Source organism: Delphinapterus leucas, chromosome 6, assembly GCF_059928025.1.
Source record: "Delphinapterus leucas isolate spDelLeu-1000000601 "Yukka" chromosome 6, BTC_Dleu_Yukka2, whole genome shotgun sequence".
In the NCBI taxonomy this organism is placed as follows: domain Eukaryota; kingdom Metazoa; phylum Chordata; class Mammalia; order Artiodactyla; family Monodontidae; genus Delphinapterus; species Delphinapterus leucas.
The window spans coordinates 88,183,757-88,206,881 of NC_143134.1; the positions used below are offsets into that span (position 1 = coordinate 88,183,757).

A 23,125-nucleotide genomic window follows, 5' to 3' on the forward strand; every position below is an offset into this window, starting at 1 on the left:
TATCTCCTGTCAAAATCCCAAGGATGGCTCCTGCTGGGCTTTCTTTTCTGTCCTGTGTACTACTGCCTAGAGACTGTGAGCGCCAGGGCACCCCTGCCCTCCAAGGAAAGAGAGAGGCTTTGTTGAGAGATAGGCTCCAAACGGTAGAACTGAAGCAGCACGTCTTGGATGAAATGTTAATTTAATTCTTTTTTTGATTTCTAGATTTTTCTGTTTTTAGGCAGCATGTGTTTTGTCCTAGCAGTTGGTCATTGCATTTGGGAAAGCAAGAAAGGCTACTACTTCCAGGATTTTCTGCCATGGAAAGAATATGTCTCTTCATCAGCTGTCTCTGCCGTCCTTATATTCTGGTCCTACTTCATTATTCTCAACACTGTGGTGCCTATTTCCCTCTACGTCAGGTAGGCTTCTTTGACCACTGGGGGACAAGCTGACTTCATACTTCCTACTTAATTCCCCAACTAGACTGTGAACTTTCAGAAAGCATAGATTCTGTGCTCTTTAACCCTTTACTTTGCACAGTGCCTGGTGCACAAAACACTCTGAGACATATCTAGAGACTGCATAAATGTTTTCTATATCCAGAATACCACCCTAGATACTATGTGGGTTATACAAAAGAAAATTATCCCAACCCTCAAATAGTTTATAATGTACATGACTAAATAAGACAAACAAACACATGAAATAATTAGAAAAAAATGCACACAAATTTGGTGATGCTAAAGCACAATCTAGGCAGCCCCTAGTTTATCAGTGAGACAGATTCCATTCATTTGTAAATCAGTTAATTCAGAACTCAGAATGAGTTTTCCCACAGAAACAATGTGGCAAATGGTAGATAGGTATAATTGTGACTTAAGTTCTGGTTCCCAAAAGTTGGAGAAGATGAAGGATGTTTCCTTCCCCTTTTCATGAGCACCTTGAACAAAAATTTGAAATATAGGTAAAATAAGTCTTTACTGTACTCTGATCTGCTTTTTCTATTTTCAACATTCCCTTTCACATACACACACACAAACATATTTTTTGCATCCTTCTTTTCAGGTTTCCTAAACCCTGCACTGTGGCATCCCAACCCCAAAAGCACCCAATATAACTAAATTATCTTACTAATTTAATAAATATTTATTGAACACCTACTATGTGCCAAGCACTATATTAGGTGCCAGAGAAAGAAACATGAATAATAAGACAACCCTTCCTCTAGATAAAATTACAACATAGACATGGAAACAGATACTTAAGTAAATAATTAAGGTACAATATGAAGAATGATGTAATAGAAATGTATATGTGAATGCTATGGGAACCTAGAAAAGGAATAGGTTGGTTCTGCCTGTAGAGGCTTAGGATTTACAGAAAAAAGTAATAATCAAACTGATATTTGAGAAAAGAGTAGAATTTACCAAGCAGAAAATAGGAAAAGAATATTACAAGCAGAAAGACCAGTATGTACAAAGGTTTGGAGGTTTTTAAAAGCTTGATCTGGTCATAGAACAGTGAGTAGCCTAGACTAAGGTGTTGGATGGTAATTTAGGATTAGATTCAGGAGAGCCTTGAATGCCAGGCCAAGGAGTTTGGGTTTTATCCTAAAAGCAGCAGAGATCTTTCTAAGGAAAGAAATAATATCATTAAATGTCTGGGTTTAGAGAGATTGCTATGGTGACTGGTATGGTGAAGGAAGGGAGAGGTCAAGGCTCAACACATGAGGACTAATAAAGTCAATAATGTGGGCCTGAGCACCTCTTCCCTCACCTCAAACAAAAAATCCATGTTGCCCAATGCAGTTGTCTCAGACAGGGATTACTAATGAAGCAGTCTAAACTACCACAAACTAAATATGAATGATGATAGGAAGGAAGCCACTTAAAAGTCTCCACTGTTTTAAAATGAAGATGCTTGTTAACCATAAAGAATCTATATGCATGTTATTTGGAACAGAAGTGGAATGTGACAAACACAATTGGGAAAACTCGGATAAAATGAAGAGGAGGCTATTCTAGGGAAAAGCTACCCCACAGGCAGGCTGGATCTGCCTAGAAATTTATCAGAGGGTCGTCAGCTCCTGTAAGCTGTTTCTGAGTCTCACAGATCTTTCCCTTCTGAAACAAGGTGCTATTTCAAGTCTGAAGATTCTCTCTCTTCCCCACCAATGAGTTTACATGACAGCAGCAATAACTCTCTGATTAAGCCTAGGCTACGTTTTATAAATTAGCTCTTAACTCTGGCAGGCCTTGCATTATTGCAGAATTTCAAAAATTTTGGAAGAAAGGCTGTAAAGGGAGTATGCCTCAGCAAAGTTAATCAGTATGTCTGGTAATCAAGTAAAGCCTTGAGTGATAATGGTCAAAGTCAGAATTACAATGGGTTGGCTAGTACGAAGGGTCCTTCAAGATTGTAGGTTCCCAAGGAAGATATTCTGATTTTCATTTCTACCACCGGACTGGTAGTAAGAAACCAGGATGATGAATTTGCTTGCCCTGCTTTGACCCAGGACCCTTCTTTTCTTGCTTTCTCCTTAGTGTTGAGATAATAAGATTGGGCAACAGTTTCTATATCAACTGGGATCGGAGGATGTTTTATGAACTAAAGAACACACCAGCACGGGCTTGTACCACCACCCTTAATGAGGAGCTCGGCCAGGTCAAATACGTGTTCTCTGACAAAACAGGGACCCTGACTCAGAACATCATGATTTTCAACAAGTGTTCTATTAATGGGAAATTCTATGGTACGCATATTTTTCTGCTTTCCCTGAGTCTTAGGGAAATATTACTTTGCAGATTGTTCTCAAGAATGATCTATCTCTAAATCTATATGCCTCTAAATTCACATTTACTTCTTAGTCTCACAACCTGCCCTGTTCACTAAGCAAAGCTCACCTAGCCCATTCAGTTCTAACCAAAAGCATTTATTTAGCACCTTTTAGATGCAATCCATTGTGTTGGATGTTGAAAATATGAAGATGTATAAGAATTAATCTCCATCCTCAAGGAATTCCCAATGTCTGGGCAATGTTAGTTACTCTCACATTAAATCAGATGGTGCAACCAGCATATTTCTGAAGCTGCTATTCTCCTGATTCCCCCTCAGACCAATAAACACTCTAGAAAGAAGCCATCAAAGGGTATTCAGAGTTTGATGTGTCTCCCATGCCCAGTTAGTTATTCATTTATTTCCTGCCTTAGGCATAAGCTTGTTTTTGTGATAGTGTTAAGTCCTTATATGTGTGAACATTCATGCCCACTGCACTAACTAGCTAAGGAAGGCAATCACATCTAAAAAGATAGACCAGATGGGGTGTTTCTCTGGGATTATGAAAAAGCTTTGAAACTAGGAAGATGTGATAGTTGCAAAACCTTGTGAATGCACTAAATGCCCCTGAATTGTACACTTTAACATGGTTACTTGTATGTTATACGAATTTCACCTCAAAAATTTTTTAAGTTAAATTTTAAAAATAAAAAAATTAAAGTTAAAATTTTAAAAAAAGCTAGAGCACTCTAATATTTTCTATTACCCCTGCCAAACAAGTTTTCACACGTATAAACTCTGAAAGCTTATTTTTGGATGGTTGATTTGGGTGAGGATCTTAATTTTCTTACTCATTGTATGGGTAAGGATAAGGTTGAAAAGGGTCATGGGTGTTTCTACGCTTGGCATCAGAACTGTCTTCCACCCCCATTCTGTCTATGCTGTCTACTGGCCAAGAATCCTAAACATTCCAGCACTACTTTCACATATCCTCTGGGTAACTTTTCTGATTGAAAGGCTTCCGGAGGTAGGTACGAAGTCTCTCATAAATGACTAGCCTCCAGCCTCAACTCACTCACACTTAAGGAGAAGAATTGCACCCCAAGCAGCATTATTCTTACCATTGGCTTGAGGAAAGGAGCTCATAGGGCACTGAGAGCTAGGTGGCCTGAGGGGATTCGAGGAGCTTAACTGCAAGTCTAGGATGATAGAATCAGAAGGAATAAGCTTTTAAAAATCCTCCTTTAAATTACCATATGACCCAGTAATTCCATTCCAAGGTATATACCAAAAAAAAGAAAAGAAAAGAAAAAGAAAACAGAGATTCAAACAGATAGATGTATGCCAGTGTTCATTGCAGCATTATTCACCATAGACCAAAGGTAGAAACAACCCATGTGTCCATCAACAGATGAATGGGTAAACTAACGGTGGTATATCCATGTAATGGAATACTCAGACATAAAAAATAATGAAGTTCTGACACATGCTACAACATGGATGATTCTTGAAAACATTATGCTAAGTGAAATACACCAGACACAATAGGAAATATTGTATCATTCTACTTATATGAAATATCTAGAATAGGCAAATTCATAGAGACGGAAAGCAGATTAGAGGTTACCAGGGGCTGGGAATAGGGAAGAGTAAGGAGTTTTTGTTTAGGATGCTGAAAAAGTTTAGGAAATATATAATGGTGATGGTTGTACAACATTGTGAATGATGTTAATGCCACTGAATTGTTCACTAAAAATGGTTAAAATGAAAAATTTTATGTTATACATATTTTACACAATAAAAAAATGTAAACCCTTCTTTAAAACCCTTGCCAAATGTGTATTCTATTTACTTACCAACAGGTGTTGTCTATGACAAGAATGGACAGAGGGTAGAAGTCTCGGAGGTGAGTGATTACAGCGCCCTGTGAAATGCATGTGGGACCTGAGTGAGGCTGCGCCGCACAGCAGCATCTTTAACACAGATTGGGATTCCCTTAGCCCCTGAAATATTACAGCTGTTATTGGCCCCATAATATCAGAAAGTATTATATAAATGAACTCTGTTTATTTGAGGGTATTTGGGTTTGTGTTTTTAAATGAAAATAGCTTATTATAAGAAGGTGATTATATATAAATAATATATAAATTTTTTTAAAGTAAGGAATGTCTGAAGAAACCAGCAAAGGGATGAATCCTTGAGCTCATAAAAATGATCTAGGAGAGCAAATGAATAGTGGTTTAAGATACTTTTTCGGAAGACATTACATTACTTGAGAATAAATTCTAATTCTACATATGATATTATTTGTTTTCTGAATAGCGCTATTAAAATTTCCTTTAAACACAAATTAATTAATTAAAAATGAAAACAGCTTTATTGGCTTTTTCTATTTAAAAAATTATCTGTGCTCATGATAAAAAAAAATTCAAACAATATAGAAATGTGTGAAGAAGAAAATTAAAATCATTCAGTCCCATTTAGATAACCAGTGTATAATCTGGGAATATTTATCCTTTCAGATGTTTTTCATATGTATATATACACACATATACACCTAGGTCTAGTAGGTAGGTAGGTATGTAGGAAGGAAGGATGGATGGATGGATCGTAGCATGCATGCTACTTTCAGCCTCCTTTTAGTCACCTGACACTATATTGTGGCCCTCCTTCCGTGTCAGTGTATTTAGGTCTACATCATCATTTTGAATGGCTGTCGTAGCCAATTACATTGATGTATCTTAATTGATTTAGCCAATCCCCTATTTTTATTCTGTTGTCTTTTGCTATTATAAACAGCATTATGATAAGCATTCAGGTACATACATTTTTGTCTCCTCTTCTGAAAATTATTTCCTTAGAATAAAGTCCAGGAAGTAAAATTAGTTGGTCAAAGGGTGGCTAGATTTTTAATGCACTTAATAGTGCCATACTGCTCTCTGGATAGACTGCATCAATTTATAATCCCACCAAAAAATATGAGAATTCCTCTTTTCCCATACTGTATCCTTGTCAGTACTGGGTATTAATATTTCAATCTTTAGAAATTTAATTGTGAAAATCATATCTCATTTAATTTACCTTTCTTTGATTACTAATCAGATTGAATCATTTTATGTGCTTATTTTCCTTCTTCTTCCCAATCACTTTATTGCCCATTTATACTTCTTTTGTGAATTGCCTGTTCATATTCTTCGTCCTTTTTTTCTTATTTCAAGGGGCTCCTTATATAGTAAAAATACCAACTTTTCCTTCATCTGGCACATATGTTACAATTATTTTTTTCCATTTTTGTCTTTTGGCTTTTGTTTAAAGTTTTTTGTTTAGAAGTTTTTAATTTATGTAATTAATTCTATCAGTCTTTTTCCTTTATAGCTTCAGGATTTATGACATACTCAATAGTCCTAACCCACACAATTGTAAGAATATTTTCCTTTTCATTCTTCCTGTCTCTACCTGGTTCAATTTTACTGTTTTTTCCAGTATTGGATCTCAGCTTTTGTTTATGGGTTTGATTTTAAGCATCCCTTCATAGGGCTTCTTCCATTACATTCAGGATACTACTCATCCTATCGCTTTCCTACTAGAACCAATTCCAAACCTTTAGCCACTTGACTTATGTACTAAACAGGTAACTCCAGCTCCCAACTACTGCCTCACCCTTATCCATCCAGAGAGATTGGAAATGGGGAATAAAATCAGTATTTGCCTTAAATCCTCTTCCAGGGACTTTGCTAATGACCTTGGCAATATAAACAAAGTTATAGCTTCTAGGGAGTAAATTGTTACCCTGGAGTTACCTTTCCCTTCCTCCTCCTTTTGCTACTGATCGACCATAACACATTTTCCTCTGGATCCCTGGAATCTTTGTTCTCTTGTAAGCAAACACCCACAGCCTTATCTTTTCATAAAAATGCTTTCTTCTCTCTACCTTGATTGAAAGATGACTTTCCTGGAGGATATCCCTTTTCCTCCATCTCTCGTACTCCGCATACCAAAAGTCCAAAGGTATTGTCCTCATTATCCTGTGCCACTTTTCTTTTTTTTTTTTTTTGGCTGCCTTGGGTCTTCATTGCTGCGCATGGGCTTTCTCTAATTGAGGTGAGCGGGGGCTACTCTTTGTTGCAATGCGCGGGCTTCTCATTGCGGTGGCTTCTCTTGTTGCAGAGCACAGGCTCTAGGCACATGGGCTTCAGTAGTTGTGGCACGTGGGCTCAGTAGTTGTGGCTCACGGGCTCTAGAGCACAGGGTCAGTAGTTGTGGTGCACGGGCTTAGTTGCTCCGCGGCATGTGGGATCTTCCCGGACCAGGGCTTGAACCCGTGTCCCCTGCATTGGCAGGCAGATTCTTAACCACTGTGCCACCAGGGAAGCCCATCCTGTGTCACTTTTAAACTATCACTTTTTCTCCCTCATATAATCTTTCTTCCTGTGATGCTTATGACTTCTAGCTATATTCCTCTTTCTTCTTGTCGTTGACATTTACAAATCTTCTGGCTTCTCCACTTCATTCACTGAGGACCTTGAAACCTTAGCTCATATTTCCCCTCTCTACCCAATCCCTGCTATCATCTTGGGTGGTATTGGCTTATTTACGGATGATCTAGCAACATAGATGCTTTCAGATGTCTAAAAGAATATATCTTTCAAATGACTTTTTGGACTCAAAAAAATCTATATCATCCATTTCTATGTTATCATGTCACCACCCAGAAGTGCACTACTCTGAAACTAAACTCCTTTGTCATGATCTCTGGTCACAAACCTTATTTTTCCAGTTCTCTTGATACTTGATTCCTAGTATACCTGCTTTCTTACCAAAGGAAGATTTACAAACTCTCTGTTCTCCTTTTTCTCTGTCAATCCCTTGTGACTTTACTTCCTGTCCTATCTTGCCCCCCCATCTGTACCCAAGATCATAACCATCTTCAATACCTTACTAGTTCTCCCTTTTTTTTCCCCTCTCTGATCGCCCAACAAATCTCAACCTTGAATTAACCAAGCCATCTACCATTCTCTGTTTCTAATCTCAGAATGCCAAGCACTTTTTGGGGATCACAAGCCATTACAAATTCAGAGACTCCAAAGTCTTCTGGGCTTCCAGTGCCACTTGGATAATTTTTTAATCTATTTATGGTGAGCTTAATTCTTAATTTTCCATATTAGCTATTCCAAAATTCACCACTCTTGGGCCTTCTACCACATCCCACTCCCTTCTCCCCAGTGTGCAGTACATGATATTGTTTTCTACTTTGCTGAGAAAAATCCAAACTATCAGCTAAGTACCCTTTTCTGTACAAATATCAGAACCCACCTTTACCCCCTTTCCTTCAGTCTCAACAAAAGGTATAACTTTTTCTTTCAATACTAATCTCTTCATATATTCTGATTCCATGCCTTTCTACTTCTTCAGGAACCTCAGTCAATCCTGTATTCTCTGTTTCTTAATATCTGAAACTTATCCCATTATATGATTCTTTCCCCTCAGCTCAAATCTATCCCTTCTTTAAAAAGACAAAAAAAACCCACCACTTACTACATACATACAATGGAATATTATTCAGCAATAAAAAGAAATGAGCTATTAAGCCACGCACACACATATACACAGAAAAGGGAAGAACTTTAAATGCATATTGCTAAGTGAAAGAAGCCAATATGAAAAGGCTGTGTACTGTATGATTCTAACTGTATGATATTCTGGAAAAGGTAGTAGTTGCCAGGGGTTTGGGGAGGGGTGGAGAGAAGGATGAAGCACAGGAGATTTTTAGGGCAGTGAATCTATTCTGTGTGATACTGTCATGGTGGATTCATTACATTATGCATTTGTCAAAAACCACAGAATTGTACAAAGCAGAGTGAACTCTAGTGTAAACTATGGACTTCAGTTAATAATAATGTATCAATATTGGTTCATCAGTTGTAACAGATGTACCATACTAATGTAAGGTGAAAATAGGGGGAAATGTGGAGTGGAAAGAAGAAAGGAAATATATAGGAACTCTCTGTACTTTCTGCTCAATTTTTTTTTATGAATGTAAGACTGCTCTAAAAAATATAGTATTAAGTTAAAATAAAATAAATGTGTTAAAGTAACCCTTAGCCCATTAACCAGAGGTAACCACTACTAATAAATGTTTATATCTTATTTTATTCATTTTTTAAAGCAGTTAGAACTTTTCCTTCATCCTGCATTACGCTCTGACTCCATCAGTCAGTCCAAAATGTTCAACCATATGTATCAACCATATGTCAGACTCTGAATAAATGTTAAAGGTTCAAGGAAAACAAAGGAAATTTGTTCCCTACCTTCAGAGTTGGCAGACTAGAGGAAAAGTGTATAAGGAAATAGACAATTACAGCAGTCTTTCTAACTCCTCACCTTTCATTCATTCCTCATTCTACCCTATATAATTAGACTCTGTCCTATCATGTCCACTGAAACTAGCCAAGGTCACTAATGACTACCTTGTTGTTAAGTCCTTACCCAATTTCTCTGCAGATTTTAACACTTAAAACTCCACTTTTTATTAAAGCTCTCTTGTCCCTTGGCTTCTGTTAAGTAACTCTCTTCTTGTGTTTTCTTCCTGTATGATTGTTGTTCTCATCTTCTTGGCCATAGGTACTGATGTTCCCCCAGAGCTCTATTATTGTACCTCTTTTCCATCTTTATAGTCTCGTGTTTTTACTGACTTTAACTACTGCCTACTTACTAATGACCTCCAAATCCATATATCCAAGAACATTTTTAGCTCCCTCCCTATCCATGACCAAAGCTAAAGATATCCTATAAAAACTATCTATAGCTATGTCACAGAATCTCAAAGAGTATCCTCAATTGCCTCCTCTACCCTCCATTCTGAATTCGTTTCTTCTCATCTGATACCCCCGGTTTCCATCCTTTTGTCTAGTACCTGGATTTGCCATTCAGTCTTATTCAACTGGGTGTTTAACTTTCAATTGCAGAGTAATTCATGAATACTGCTCCTCAGAACATGCTGTACTGCAGCTCCAAGCCAGCCCTGCCTCAGTCCTGTACCCAGCCAGGTCCAGTGTTCTCAAACATTACTTGTCTGGAAGGGGAGATTAGAAACTAGCTCAGATCTCTTACCTGAGCTTCAAAACTATATATGCCTGCTTTCATTATTACCTTTATGTCCTTCAGGTATCGCCAGGTCAGTCTGTCAAAAATCTCCTCCTGCTGGGTATCCTATCTCAGTGAATGGTCTTACCATCTATCCCAATTAGGATACATAAAATTATTCTTAACTGTTTCTCTCTTTCACTTGTCATATCCATGTCATCAAATTCTGTATTTTCAAATCATACCCTTAATTTAATATTTATTGTCACTACTTTATCATTTCTCTTGTGAATTACTGAATGGCTTTCTAACTGGTCTCCTTGCTTTTCGTCTTGCTACTTCCAATATATTCTCCATGCTGCTACCAGAGGACTATATGATCATATGACTTTCAGCAGAAAATTGTTACGGTTCCCTATTGCATACAAGATGGTAATGCAGGATCTGCTTCATATCTACCTCTCCAACTTCTCTCACATCACTCACCAGCTTCTAAGTTTCAAAGAATGTACAGTACAAGAGCCCAGTTATAGAAGAGCCTCAGAGGATGCTATATAATGAGTTATCTTAAATTACTAAACCCACAAACTTCCCAGAGCTCACAAGTCTGTGGTTGGCCAGGTCTAGGACTTGGCTCTGGACCTGACCATACTTCCTCACTATCATGACAAAACTCCCTCTAGATGGGTTATAGAAAAGAGCCAGTATAGCCCACTACAAACTTCCGTTTCCCCAACATAGCACCAAGCAGCGCAATTGTGTCTGTACTTGACACATTGGGGCCCAGCCCAGGTAGCGCCACAACTACAATGAACTGGTGAAATATCCTTGAGAGTTCTGATATGGGATGGAGAAATCTGTTAATAACACCGCACTCCAGGGTGGGCATAAGAGAGTCTCAGGACCAAATTGAGCCAGAAAAGAATGTTTACCCCAGGTGCCTACCAGCAGCCTACCTGACATGAAGAACGTTAGTCAACATCTAAAGGAGCCAAGCTCATAGCCAGGAAAATGGTAGTGAATATTAATATTAGGTCCACAGATTGAGGCAGGGTCAATAACCTTGAGGACTAGAGGCAGGAAGGAATCAGGTATGCTGAATCAGGTATGCAAAATGGTATAAAATTAAGTCTGTGAACAAGAAGTCTGTACTGAAGCTTCCTTGTTATACAGCCTTGCCTCTGTCTTGCAATATTCCTCTCTAGCCCCCTTGTGGGGTAAAATAGGGATAGTGCAACACAGTGATGTCATTGTACCTAGCTCCCTTCCCAGTTCCCAAAATCAGGCAGAGGACAGCCAGAGATAAGACTTTTTCCAGAAACCATTTACTAATAGGGAACAGTTACTCTCTCATGTCCTCAGGTTTGATTTATCATGGATTTGGGACTTGGAAGAATAGAGCCTGAAGATGGCCACTAATCATTCAGGATAGCTGGAGTAGAAAGAGAGCAAGAAGGGTCTGCCAAGCAGTGCTAGCTTGTCTCCTGTGTGGTGGATCTTCTCCAAGTGAATGGATGGACCAGGTCAGAGCTACAGAGGCTTAGAAACCAGCACAGGGTCTCTTTCACTTATCTTGCTTTTCTTTTCCCATCCTCCTAAGAGTTCTCATCACATTCCAGAAATTGCCCCCAGGTCGACCTTCTATAAAGTGTCAAGCTGCTGTTTGTTCTGGCTTATGTGTTCCAGAAAACAGAAAAGGTCGACTTCTCCTACAACAGACTGGCTGATCCTAAGTTTTCATTTTATGACAAGACTTTGGTGGAAGCAGTGAAAAGGGGAGATCGCTGGGTACACTTGTTTTTCCTGTCACTCTCATTGTGTCATACCGTGATACCAGAAGAGAAAGTAGAAGGTGAGAAGGGGCTTGAGGCCTCATGGACTGAGAATATGTCATAGAGTCTAGGCTGATTGGAGGGGGGGATGGTTTGATATCGTTTGTAATGGCTTAATCTAAAGAACTTTCTAATAGGAAGAGCTGTCCAGCAATGGAACGGATAGTCAAGATAAGTAGTGGGCTACTAGTCACTGAATATATTCAAGTAGAAAACAACGTCTTTGTCTTAAAGAAGATTCATTCATTGGATAGGGGTCAAACTTGGTGCTATCTAGCGAGCTTCGGATCTTGAGACTCTGTAATATTCTGTCACAGAGTTTATCTGATTTATTGCCAAGATCAACCCCACTACCTCTGATAAGACTTCCTGAAGGATGAGTTGAGTCATCCTCTTGTTGCTTCACAATTTAAAGGTATCCCCATATACCCTAATTTCTTTAGTAACCAAATATGACTATGTCATCCATGAATTTATCAAAATATTTTTCAGAAATTACTGATTTTTAAATTAAGAAGACTTTTTTCCTTAACAAACAAGAATTTAGGCAGCCAAGTAAATCACATCCTTCAAAGTCAATGTAGTCTTAATATAATACCACCATGAGTAACACCTTATATTTGTACATCACTTTATAATTTTACAACTTGCTTTCATTTATATTACCTTCCACAATCTTCACAACAGCCCTCTGCAGAACAAGAAAAGTGATCCTAGTTTTATAGCAAAGGAAACTGAAGCTAAAAGAAATTAAGTGCTGTACAGCAGAAACTAACACAGCATTGTAAAGCAACTATACCCCAATTTTTAAAAAAAGACATTGTGACGACTAAAATCCTATAGCTAAGAAAGGTATAAATGGGATAAGAACCCAAATCTCATGTCTTCTGGCCCCATGAGCTCCCACCCTTCCACAAGCCTCTCCGGGTCTGACATTCCAACAAGTTGGTATTACTTGAAGCATATTTGGACTTGTCTATGTTTACTGCCTTGAGTGACAAGGTAGGAAACACACAAGAAAGTAATCTTATTATCCCATAGACACATCTTATGTCTGACTTAAAATTATACTCCCCCACCTACCTTATTCACAAGTATAAGATTCTGAAGATGTATAACTGTTTTTAAATATCAAATTAACCTTCAAAAGAGAAATAATCTAAAATATATCTCAGGTTATGGGGATTATTCTAAAAGAGGAGTTCCAGAAATGTCTTGAGTAATATCAGATTGAAAGATTGATTCAACAGAGTAAGTCATTTACCTTCCCAGGGTGAGAGTTTCAAAGGTGACAATACTCATTCATATATATATATATTTTTTTAATTGTTTACTAAACTATCAATCTCATTACCTTATAGCAGTGTTCATCAAAGTGCGGCCAGTCCTATGCAGGAGCATTTTATGTAGGACCATATGCATGAGACTCACTCAGGAGATTTGTTAAAATTCAATTTCCTGGGCCATCCTCCCAGATTTTGTGATTCTGGATTCAGTAAGTTTGGGTGGGGCCCAGGAACCTTCATTTTTAACAATCTCCCGAGCCATCTTTACCCGCTAAAGTTGGAAGGCAACTGCCTATGTTTCGTTTGTTTGTACACATGTTCCGTGTACTTCTGTAATACTAACTCAGGTCTGTGAAATGAGTTTAGAATATTGGAAAGAATGAAAAAACTGACCTGTTCTATGCAACCTGGCCTTTTAGGGCCAGGCTTGGGTGGAAATTTTGAAGAAAGATGTCCCCTCCTGGGCTCCATCTTTATGTAAGCCACTTGGAAGACAATCTCACTTCTGGGTGGACTTCATCTGCACATCTCTAGGGGCTCTGGCTGCTCTCTTCTCTCCTGCCAGGTGAGCTGACTTACCAGGCTCAGTCCCCAGATGAAGGTGCCCTGGTCACTGCTGCCAGGAACTTTGGCTTTGTGTTCCGTTCCCGCACGTCTGAGACAATCATGGTAGTCGAAATGGGGGAAACCAGAATCTACCAACTACTGGCTATTTTGGACTTCAACAGTGTGCGCAAGAGGATGTCTGTTATTGGTGGGTGCCCCTCCTAGTTGGCCCTCTCCCCTTATTTGTCTTTCATATACATTCACACGTTGACTTTCTCCTCTATCTACACACAAATGTTTTCTCCTGCCCACGTGCCATTTCACAGGCACTCTGCCTCAAATACAAATACATAGCCATTCCCACTTTCTCTCTCATAATCCTTTATATTTTCTCATATACACATATGTGAGCTTACTGCCATGTGCTAGGGCCCTTATTTAGTGATCCTGGGTAGTAGCTTGTCAGAACCCTCAAAGCCAAGATAAGAACAGAGAACAAACCCATAAAGCCTGAACTTGGAATAAGAAATGGGGGCAGACAATATAGAAGAAAGTAATACTATCTTGCTCTCAGTTAGTTTGGGCCTCAGGCCGAAGAGGAAGAAAGTCATTTTTCATCCTTGGTCCTTATTAGGTGTGGGCCTTGGTCTGGAACTTGGACTTGAGAAGCTAAATGTGATTCTGTATCAGAGTCTTCCATAGGTGATACTGAACCCATGGAAAAACTGGTTCCAAAAGGTCCTCTCTCATTCTCACCAGCCCTCACCACATCACTTATCCTGTGTGACCACTCATTGAGTGCTTAGCCCCCAAAGGTGTCAGAAACAAATGTCATGGGAACAGCCTCCTGCCATCTCTCAGTGGCCCAGACAAGTTCTTGTAACAATGGACCTATATGGTTACTTTGCTTAATTTGCTTATCCTTAGTGAGGACACCTGAAGATCGCGTAATGTTATTCTGCAAGGGTGCAGACACGATCCTCTGTCAGCTACTTCATCCATCCTGTAGATCCCTCAGAGACGTGACCATGGAACATTTAGATGTAAGTGTTTAGGTTGCAGGGGAGGGAAGCTGTGGATGGCTCTGTGTATCTGTATGTGTGTCCATATATATGTCCCCATGTCAGTGTGTTTCAGTATGGGGTACATAGGTGTCTGTGTCTCTTTAATTGATAGAAGAATAAAAACTACCTCATTCTGTGGGATTCTCACTGACCACATTGCCACCTTCTGTGTGAAGGAGTTGGGTGGCCCAGGATCCCAGGGGCATGAAGAGGATTGTGTTGTGGGAGCACTTACCACAGTCAGAACAGTTCATTCTATGATTCCTGGCTCGGGAGGTCCTGTGGTCACATCTAGAATTTGCTTCAGAATAGGGCCTGCTGGACTTCCCTGGTGGCACAGTGGTTAAGAATCCGCCTGCTAATGCAGGGGACACAGGTTCGAGCCCTGGTCTGGGAGGATCCCACATGCTGCGGAGCAACTGGGCCCGTGAGCCACAACTACTGAGCCTGTGCATCTGGAGCCTGTGCTCTGCAACAAGAGAGGCCGCGATAGTGAGAGGTCCGCGCACCGCAATGAAGAGTGGCCCCCGCTTGCCACAACTGGAGAAAGCCCTCTCACAGAAACGAAGACCCAACACAGCAAGAATAAAGTAATTAATTAATGAACTCCTATCCCCAACATCTTCTTAAAAAAAAAAAAAAGAATCCACCTGCCAATGCACAGAACACGGGTTCAAGCCCTGGTCCAGGAGGATCCCACATGCCGTGGACCAACTAAGCCTGTGCGCCACAACTACTGAGCCTGTGCTCTAGAGCCCATGAGCCACAACTACAGAGCACGCGTGCCACAACTACTGAAGCCTGCACACCCTAGAGCCCGTGCTCCGCAACAAGAGAAGCCACCGCAATGAGAAGCCCACACACCACAACGAAGAGTAGCCCCCACTCGCCGCTACTAGAGAAAGCCCGCGTGCAGCAATGAAGACCCAACGCAGTCAAAAATTAACTAATTAATTAATTGAAAGAATAGGGCCTGTTGGTATGGGAGGCTCCACCCCACCAGCCATGATGGGAAAAGACCGCTTTTAGGGTACGGAGCAGAAGGCACCAGGCCTGGGCTGTGTAGAGGACTGTTTGACACTGTTCTATGTTATTTACAGGATTAGAATCCCCATGGGTACCTACCTACCCCACCCCACTTCCACCCTCTGGGACCTGAGATATATCAGAAAGAGAGATTGGCTTCAGTCTGCTGACATGAGAAGGGAAAACCAGATTCATGCTTGTTGGGGTTTCTACCCTTAAACCTGGACATATAAAGGGTTGGGAGAATAGGACAGGGGATGTGATGGGGAAGGGGCAGATCAGAAAAATATTTTAAAGAAGAAATAGGTTGGAGGAAATGCTATTTTATTAGGGCCATTTTGGCTTGGCCCCACGTTAACTCATAGAAGTCAGAGAGCAAATGGCCAGAAGACACATGTAAAGATGTTCAGTGTCAGCCATCAGGGAAAAGCAAATCAAAAATCACAAGACACTACTTCACACCAGTAGAGTAGTTAAAATCGAAAAGATGACCAGACAACAATGAGCGCTGCCAAGGATATAGAGAAATTGTAACTTTCATACACTGCTGACAGGAATGTAAAATGATGCAGCCATTTTGTAAAACAGTCTGGCATTTCCTGAAAAAGTTAAGCATAGAGTTGTCATATGACCCAGCAATTCCACTCCTAGGTATATTCCCAAGAGAAATGAACATTTATATTCACGCAAAAACGTGTACACTAATATTTATAGCAGCATTAGTCATAATAGCACAAAAGTAGAAACAACCCAGATCCCCATCAATGGATGAATGTATAAATAAAATATGATAAATCTGTACAGTGAATATTATTCAGTCACAAAAGGGAATGACATACTTATAAATGCTACAATATGGATAAACCTTGAAAACATTATGCTAAGAGAAAGAAGCCAGTCACAAAAGGCCAATATTTTACGATTTCATTTATATGACATGTCCAGAATAGGCAAATCCGTAGAACAGAGAGTAGATTAGTGGTTACCAGGGGCTAGAAGAAAATGGAATGGAAATGACTGCTGACGGGTACAGGGTCTCTTTCGGAGGTGATGAAAATAAGGAATAAGGTAATAGTGATGGTTGCACAACTTTATGAATATATATATATTTAAAAACCGCTTAATTGTATACTTTAAAAGGGTGGATTTTATGGTAGAAACATTGTATCTCAAGTTTTTGAAAAAGTCATTGAAGCGTCCCACATTGGACAACTCTTATGTCTTATACTGGTTTCCTGAGGCCACAGTTTTGCTTTTTTGGTGTGTGTGTGTGTGTGTGTGTGTGTGTGTGTGTGTGTTTTATGGGCTACTCTGAAAACTTGTCTTTTAACCTTCTAGAACTCATGAATTAGGGTATCTTCTCAATGAGCATTTCCACAGACTGCCTTCAAAGAGGGGTCATAAAACTATTTCAGATCTTTTGACCTGCTTCCAACCTTAACAGATACTCATAGTGGAGCCTAAAACACTACAATCTATTAACCACTGAGGATACACCTATAATAGTCAAGTTCCAGAAACCCACTCATGCAGAAGCACAGCTCCAAGCCCTCTAAGACAGGAATCCAGCAAACAGGTCACACAAAAACAAGCAGCAGTCATAATTTGGCCCCAGGGCCCCAGTTTTCCCACCACAAGAGAAAAAAAAAACATACTAGTAAGGGATAAGTAAAAAGTAATGTTAACACAGGCTGCTAAAGTATTGTTGAATGGATTAAGAATCTGTCAGTATATTGTTAAGCTTGCCAAGTCCTCTTATCAGTATCATGCAAAATCAGTTTCTGCCATATCTCTTCCTTTTTTTTTTTTTTTTTTTTGTAGTACACGGGCCTCTCACGGTTGTGGCCTCTCCCACTTTGGAGCACAGGATCCGGATGCGCAGACTCAGCGGACATGGCTCACAGGCCCAGCTGCTCCGCGGCATGTGGGATCTTCCCGGACCAGGGCACGAACCCGTGTCCCCTGCATTGGCAGGCGGACTCTCAACCACTGCACCACCAGGGAAGCCCTCCTTCTTTTTTTTTAAATGGCTGATGTTGGGGCTTCCCTGGTGGCGCAGTGGTTGAGAATCTGCCTGCCAATGCAGGGGACACGGGTTCATGCCCTGGTCCGGGAAGATCCCACATGCCGCGGAGCAACTGGGCCCGTGAACCATAACTACTGAGCCTGCGCATCTGGAGCCTGTGCTCCGCAACAAGAGGCCGCGATAGTGAGAGGCCTGTGCACCGTGATGAAGAGTGGCCCCTGCTCGCTGCAATTAGAGAAAGCCCTTGCACAGAAACGAAGACCCAACACAGCCAAAAATAAAATAAATAAATTTATAAAATGGCTGATATAATTTTAAATTGCTGAATATATATATATATATATTTATTTACTTATTTATTGAGGTAAAATTGGTAGATGACATTATATAAGTTTCAGGGGTACACCATTATAATTTGATTTTTGTATACACTTCAAAGTGATCACCACTTTGTCTAGTTATCACCCATCACCATACAATTGACCGCCCTCACCTATTTCACCCACCCCCCCAACCCCTTTCCCCTCTAGTAACCACCAATCTGTTCTCTGTATCTATGAGTTTGCGTTTTGTTTGTTCATTTGTTTGTTTTTTAGATTCCACATACAAGTGAAATCGTTTGGTGTTTGGTCTTTCTTTATCTGATTTATTTCACATAGCGTAATACCCTCAAGGTCCATCCATCTCGTCACAAATGGCAAGATTTCTACTTTTTGTGGCTGTGTAGTATTCCATTCATCAATGGACATTTAGGTTGTTTCCATATCTTGGCTGTTGTAAATAATGCTGCAGTGAACACAGGGATGCATGTATCTTTTTGAATTAGTGATTTCATATTCTTTGGATAAATACCCAGAAGTGGAATAGCTGGATCTGGATCATATGGTGATTCTATTTTTAATTATCAAAAAGACAAATAACAACGGTTGGAGAGGATGTGGAGAAAAGGGAACCCTCATACACTGTTGGTGGGAATATAAACTGGTACAACCACTATGGAAAACAGTATGGAGATATTTCCTTCTTAAGAAGTCTCTTGAGATCTTCTCTCAGCCTTCTTTTTTATAGCTTCATCTGCCAAGAATACAGAGGTTTAAGAGATAGCATTCTCTGCAGATACTGCCTTATATTAATTTTACCTGACAGCTAACATGAAGTACTCAGGAGTTACACAGAGAACTAAGAACAAAATATCAAGATGATAAATTCTGTTTCTCTTTGCTCTTATAATGCCAAAGTGAATTATTTTGAAGCTCACTATTAAGTTATTATGGGGACTTCCCTGGCAGTCCAGTGGTTAAGACTTCACCTTCACTGCAGAGGGCACGTGTTTGATCCCTGGCCGGGGAGCTAAGATCCCACGTGCCGTGCACAGTGCAGCATCTAAAAAAAAAAAAAACAGTGATTATGTAGAATTGTTATTCATGTGCAATTCTCAACACACAAAATCTGCTTCTAACCCTCCTTCAGTTAAATATGAATTGTGCCCTAAACTACCCACACTCTCACCTAGCTTTCCTTATAACCAAGAGTATACTTCCATAAGATAGTTAGCTATGCGTGGTTAGGATATATTGGTGGCCAAAGAGCAAAAGATGCTGACTCACCCAGAGAGCATTTCAGCAGTGGCCTCATTAACACTACTGGCAATGACTAATTAACTGAGCCACCCAGCTGTAGACAAATACACAAATTTGCTATTTGTGATGCCCATTGAATACTTGATGAACGAAGGCAGGGAGAGATGAAAATAAATAAATGTAAGCCTGTAAAAAAACAGTAACACCCTTGATTATTTGTTATAAGAATTCCTTTGTACTTTATTACTCTCTTCTTTCTCATATTATAGACATCATTATCTTCTCTTTAGAGGGTGAATCATTAGCCCAATTTTACAAGAAATAAATCTAGAAGGCATCATTCTTTATGAGGGTCACACAGCAAATTACCTAACCACAAGTGGAAGTTAGAATCTTCTGTCTCTCAGAAGTACTCTCAGCCTTTATCCCCAGCTATGCTGGCACCATCCTTAGGACGTTTGACTGAGAAAACTGAACAGGTGCTTTCTGGTTAGGCTAGGTACTAGCCCTGTGATATTAACCAATAAACACTATCTTGCAGGCAGATGGAGCCTGTGGGGTTACTCTGTCATTCCTTAACTCAGCCCTAATCCAGCCCAAGTGCACACATGTCTTCCAGGATTTTGCCAGTGATGGCCTTCGCACCCTCATGGTGGCCTACCGAGAACTGGACAATGCATTCTTCCAGGACTGGAGCAGGAAGCACAGTGAAGCCTATCTGTCTTTGGAGAATCGGGAAGATAAAATATCAATGGTCTGTGAAGAGATCGAAAAAGACCTGATGGTTAGTGTGAGGAAGCCAGGGACAGATTGGAGGCAGGATTGGGGGCAGAGGAGCAGTCAGGAGACTAAGCAAGGGCTCTGAGAATGGCTTCCAGCAAGTCTTAGGTTCAGGCTCTCTCTGGATACTAGATACTGGAATCCAAGCTGATTCAGGATATCTTGGATCTTTGAAATCCATAAATAAGGAAAGAATGTACTTGTTTTAAATTTCATCTTTCTGGTAGTGTTTCTTATCCCAAAGCTGTCCACAGAAGCTAAGAAATCTGGAAGAAATCAGGGTCTGAATAATGTACAAATTAGATGATCCAGAACTAATTGATGCAATAATCAAGACAATAATGTTCACTCATTCATTCAACATATTTATTAAGTGCCTCCTATGTGCCAGGTACTGTTTTAAGCCCTGAGCATGTAGTAGTAGGCAAAACAGACAAAAAAGTAATATATATACAGTATGTTAGGTGATGACAGTTCTATGGAAGAAAATAAAGCCAGGAAGAAAGGTAGGGAGTATCAGCATATGTGTGTGTGTTGTAGAGGGTAGAGTATAATTGCTATTTTAAATAGGGTGCTTAGTCTTCACTATGAAGGAGACATCTGAGCAGAGACCTGAAGAAGGTAGCAAACCAAGCAGATCTCTGGGGAATCAGTTTTCCAGAAAGAAGGAACAGCAAGAACAAGGACCCTGAAATAGGAGCAGACCTAATTTGTTAGTAGAACAGTAAGGCAGCTCATGTGGCTGGTACAGTGTAAGTGAGGAGACAATAAAAGGACATGAAACAGAGAAGCAGTAAGGGGTCTTGACAGGCCCGTATAAAGACTTATGGTGAGCCATGGAAAACAGTTGAAGAGTTCAACCAGAGAAGTGATGTGATAGCTTTTAAAATGATCAGTCTGGCTGCCATGTTGAGATTATACTGTAGGGGAGCAAATGCAGACCCAGGGAGACCATTTAGAAAGTAGTTGCTTTTCCAGTTTGCAAGGCAGAAATAGAGACACAGACGTAGAGAACAAACATATAGACACCAAGGGGGGGAAGGGGGGGTGGAATGAACTGGGAGATTGGGATTGACCTATTTACACTAATATGAATAAAATTGATAACTAATGAGAATCTGCTGTATAGCACAGGGAACTCCACTTCGCTGTACAGTAGAAACTAGCACAACATTGTAAAACAACTATACCCCAATAAAAAAAGAAAGAAAGAAAGTAGTTGTAATAGTACAGGTGAGAAATGATAATGGCTTGGACCAGATAGAAGTAGTAGAAGTGGTGAGAAATGGTCAAATTCTGTACACTTTTAAAAGTAGCACAAACAGAATTTGCTGATGGTTTAGATTATAGAATATGACAAAAGAAGTTAAAGATAACCCCAAGATTTTTGACCAGATTGATACAGGCTCTGCTATAAAAAGAGAAATTGCTGATACCAAATGGGAAAATTTAGAGATCCCAAAGGTCACAAATCTCCTTCCATAGTCAGTTCTGTGGTTAGTATTTCTAGTCTGTCCTTTTAGAGGCCTAGCAGAAATCAGTCAGTAGTTTGTCCGGCTGTTAGTTCCTCAGACCCAGTGCCGGTGACCGTCCCTGTGGTCAGTTGGTACTATTAGGGTATCACTGAGAGACAGCATGGTGTTGGACCAACATACTTTCAATGTAGTGTGGGAAAGGCCTTGAAAACCTTAGAGGCCCTCAGTAGGTACAAACAAATGAAGTTCACCCAAGCCCTTTTAGAGTTGAAAGAAAAACTGGAGTTGGATTTGGGGATCCCTTGTCTGGGACCCACTGCTTTTGGAGACCAAAGCCAGGAAACGTGCTATGAAGCAATGGAGAAGTGAGAGTGTGTTGAGAAACAGAGGATTTAGAAGTGGCACAAAGCTTCATGTACGACTTGGGCAAGTCTTTTCCCTCTTTGGTTCCTTATATTCTGTGTTTCTAAATTTGATTTCAGTGTGTGGTTGTAAAGCTGTCTGTTGAGGGGCAGAGTGTAGTGAGTTTTATACCATTGGGGTCCTCGTGCCAGGACACAGCCAGCTTACTAAGGAGGATGCTGAGGTGCCAGTCGGGTTGTTGGGTACCACTAAAGGCAATGAGCCTCTTCCTTTGCCTCACTCACTGATATTTCTGTTCAAAGCTGTTAGGGGCCACAGCCATAGACGACAAGCTGCAGGATGGAGTACCTGAGACCATCATCACCCTGAACAAAGCCAAAATTAAAATCTGGGTTTTAACTGGAGATAAGCAAGGTAAAGGGGAGCTCCTTGCCTGACCAATCCTCTTCCCTGTCCACCTTAGCCATTTCTTCTTTTTCTTTTTCATTTCCTTTTTTTCTTAGCCATTTATTTGACAAATACCTTATAACCCAGGTCAAGTCCTTAGAGGACACCTTCACTCCCAGTCTTGCATATAATTTGCTAAGCATATATAGTACTTTATGCCAGATACCGTATTAGGCATGGAGAACACAGAGATGAATCAGTCAGACATGGCCTCTGTCATCCAGGAACTCACAAGCTAAAAACTTTTAGGGTTGTCTTTGACTATACCCTCTCTGTTGTCCCAAAGATTTACTGTCTTACCATGTTCCACTAATTCTTCTGAAAATCCTCTTAACTATGCCACCACCCTAGTTTAGCCTTTGTCCCCTGTTGGCTGTACTTCTGCAAAAACTTCTGAACTGATCTGTCTCTTGACCTTATTAATTTCAATATAGCCTACATTAAACCATCAGTTTAACCTTCCTAAAATACTGCTTTTGTGACGTTACTCCTCTACTCAGGTACCTACAGCAACTTCACATGGTAAAGTCGGACTCCACTGTCTGGGCTTCAAGACCTTGATAATCTGTTGCTACCTACACATCCTTATCTCCATTATAATGTGACCATATCTTCATTATGTCCCGAACCAATTCCTATTCTATGCCCTCTGTTTGGATTGTTTCCCCATTTGAAATTCTTTTTCCCCCTAAACAAATCTTACTCATCCTTTAAGGCCTTGCTATAAGAAACTTTCTAAGACAATTGCAATCTCTCCTCTGAATTTTGATACTACTTGTAGCCAAGGTTGAGGACTTAATTAAAAAAAATTGTTTTCCTTAGTATGACTTTATTCCAAATTCAAGATTTCTTGATGCAAA

General features: G+C 40.0%; 1 protein-coding gene across 2 annotated transcripts in view; it reads left to right on the top strand.

Moving 5' to 3' along the window:
• The window catches only part of LOC111188071 (phospholipid-transporting ATPase FetA-like), a 97,200-nt gene that overhangs the window by 62,219 nt on the left and 11,856 nt on the right, over window positions 1-23,125 (top strand). For both annotated transcript variants that reach the window (XM_089913381.1, XM_089913380.1), the window contains 8 exons: window positions 205-401; window positions 2,526-2,734; window positions 4,620-4,663; window positions 11,527-11,692; window positions 13,524-13,712; window positions 14,432-14,547; window positions 19,820-19,984; window positions 22,121-22,232. In XM_089913381.1, coding sequence (XP_089769507.1) covers window positions 205-401; window positions 2,526-2,734; window positions 4,620-4,663; window positions 11,527-11,692; window positions 13,524-13,712; window positions 14,432-14,547; window positions 19,820-19,984; window positions 22,121-22,232 — 1,198 coding nt within the window. The remainder of the gene's footprint in view (window positions 1-204; window positions 402-2,525; window positions 2,735-4,619; window positions 4,664-11,526; window positions 11,693-13,523; window positions 13,713-14,431; window positions 14,548-19,819; window positions 19,985-22,120; window positions 22,233-23,125) is intronic.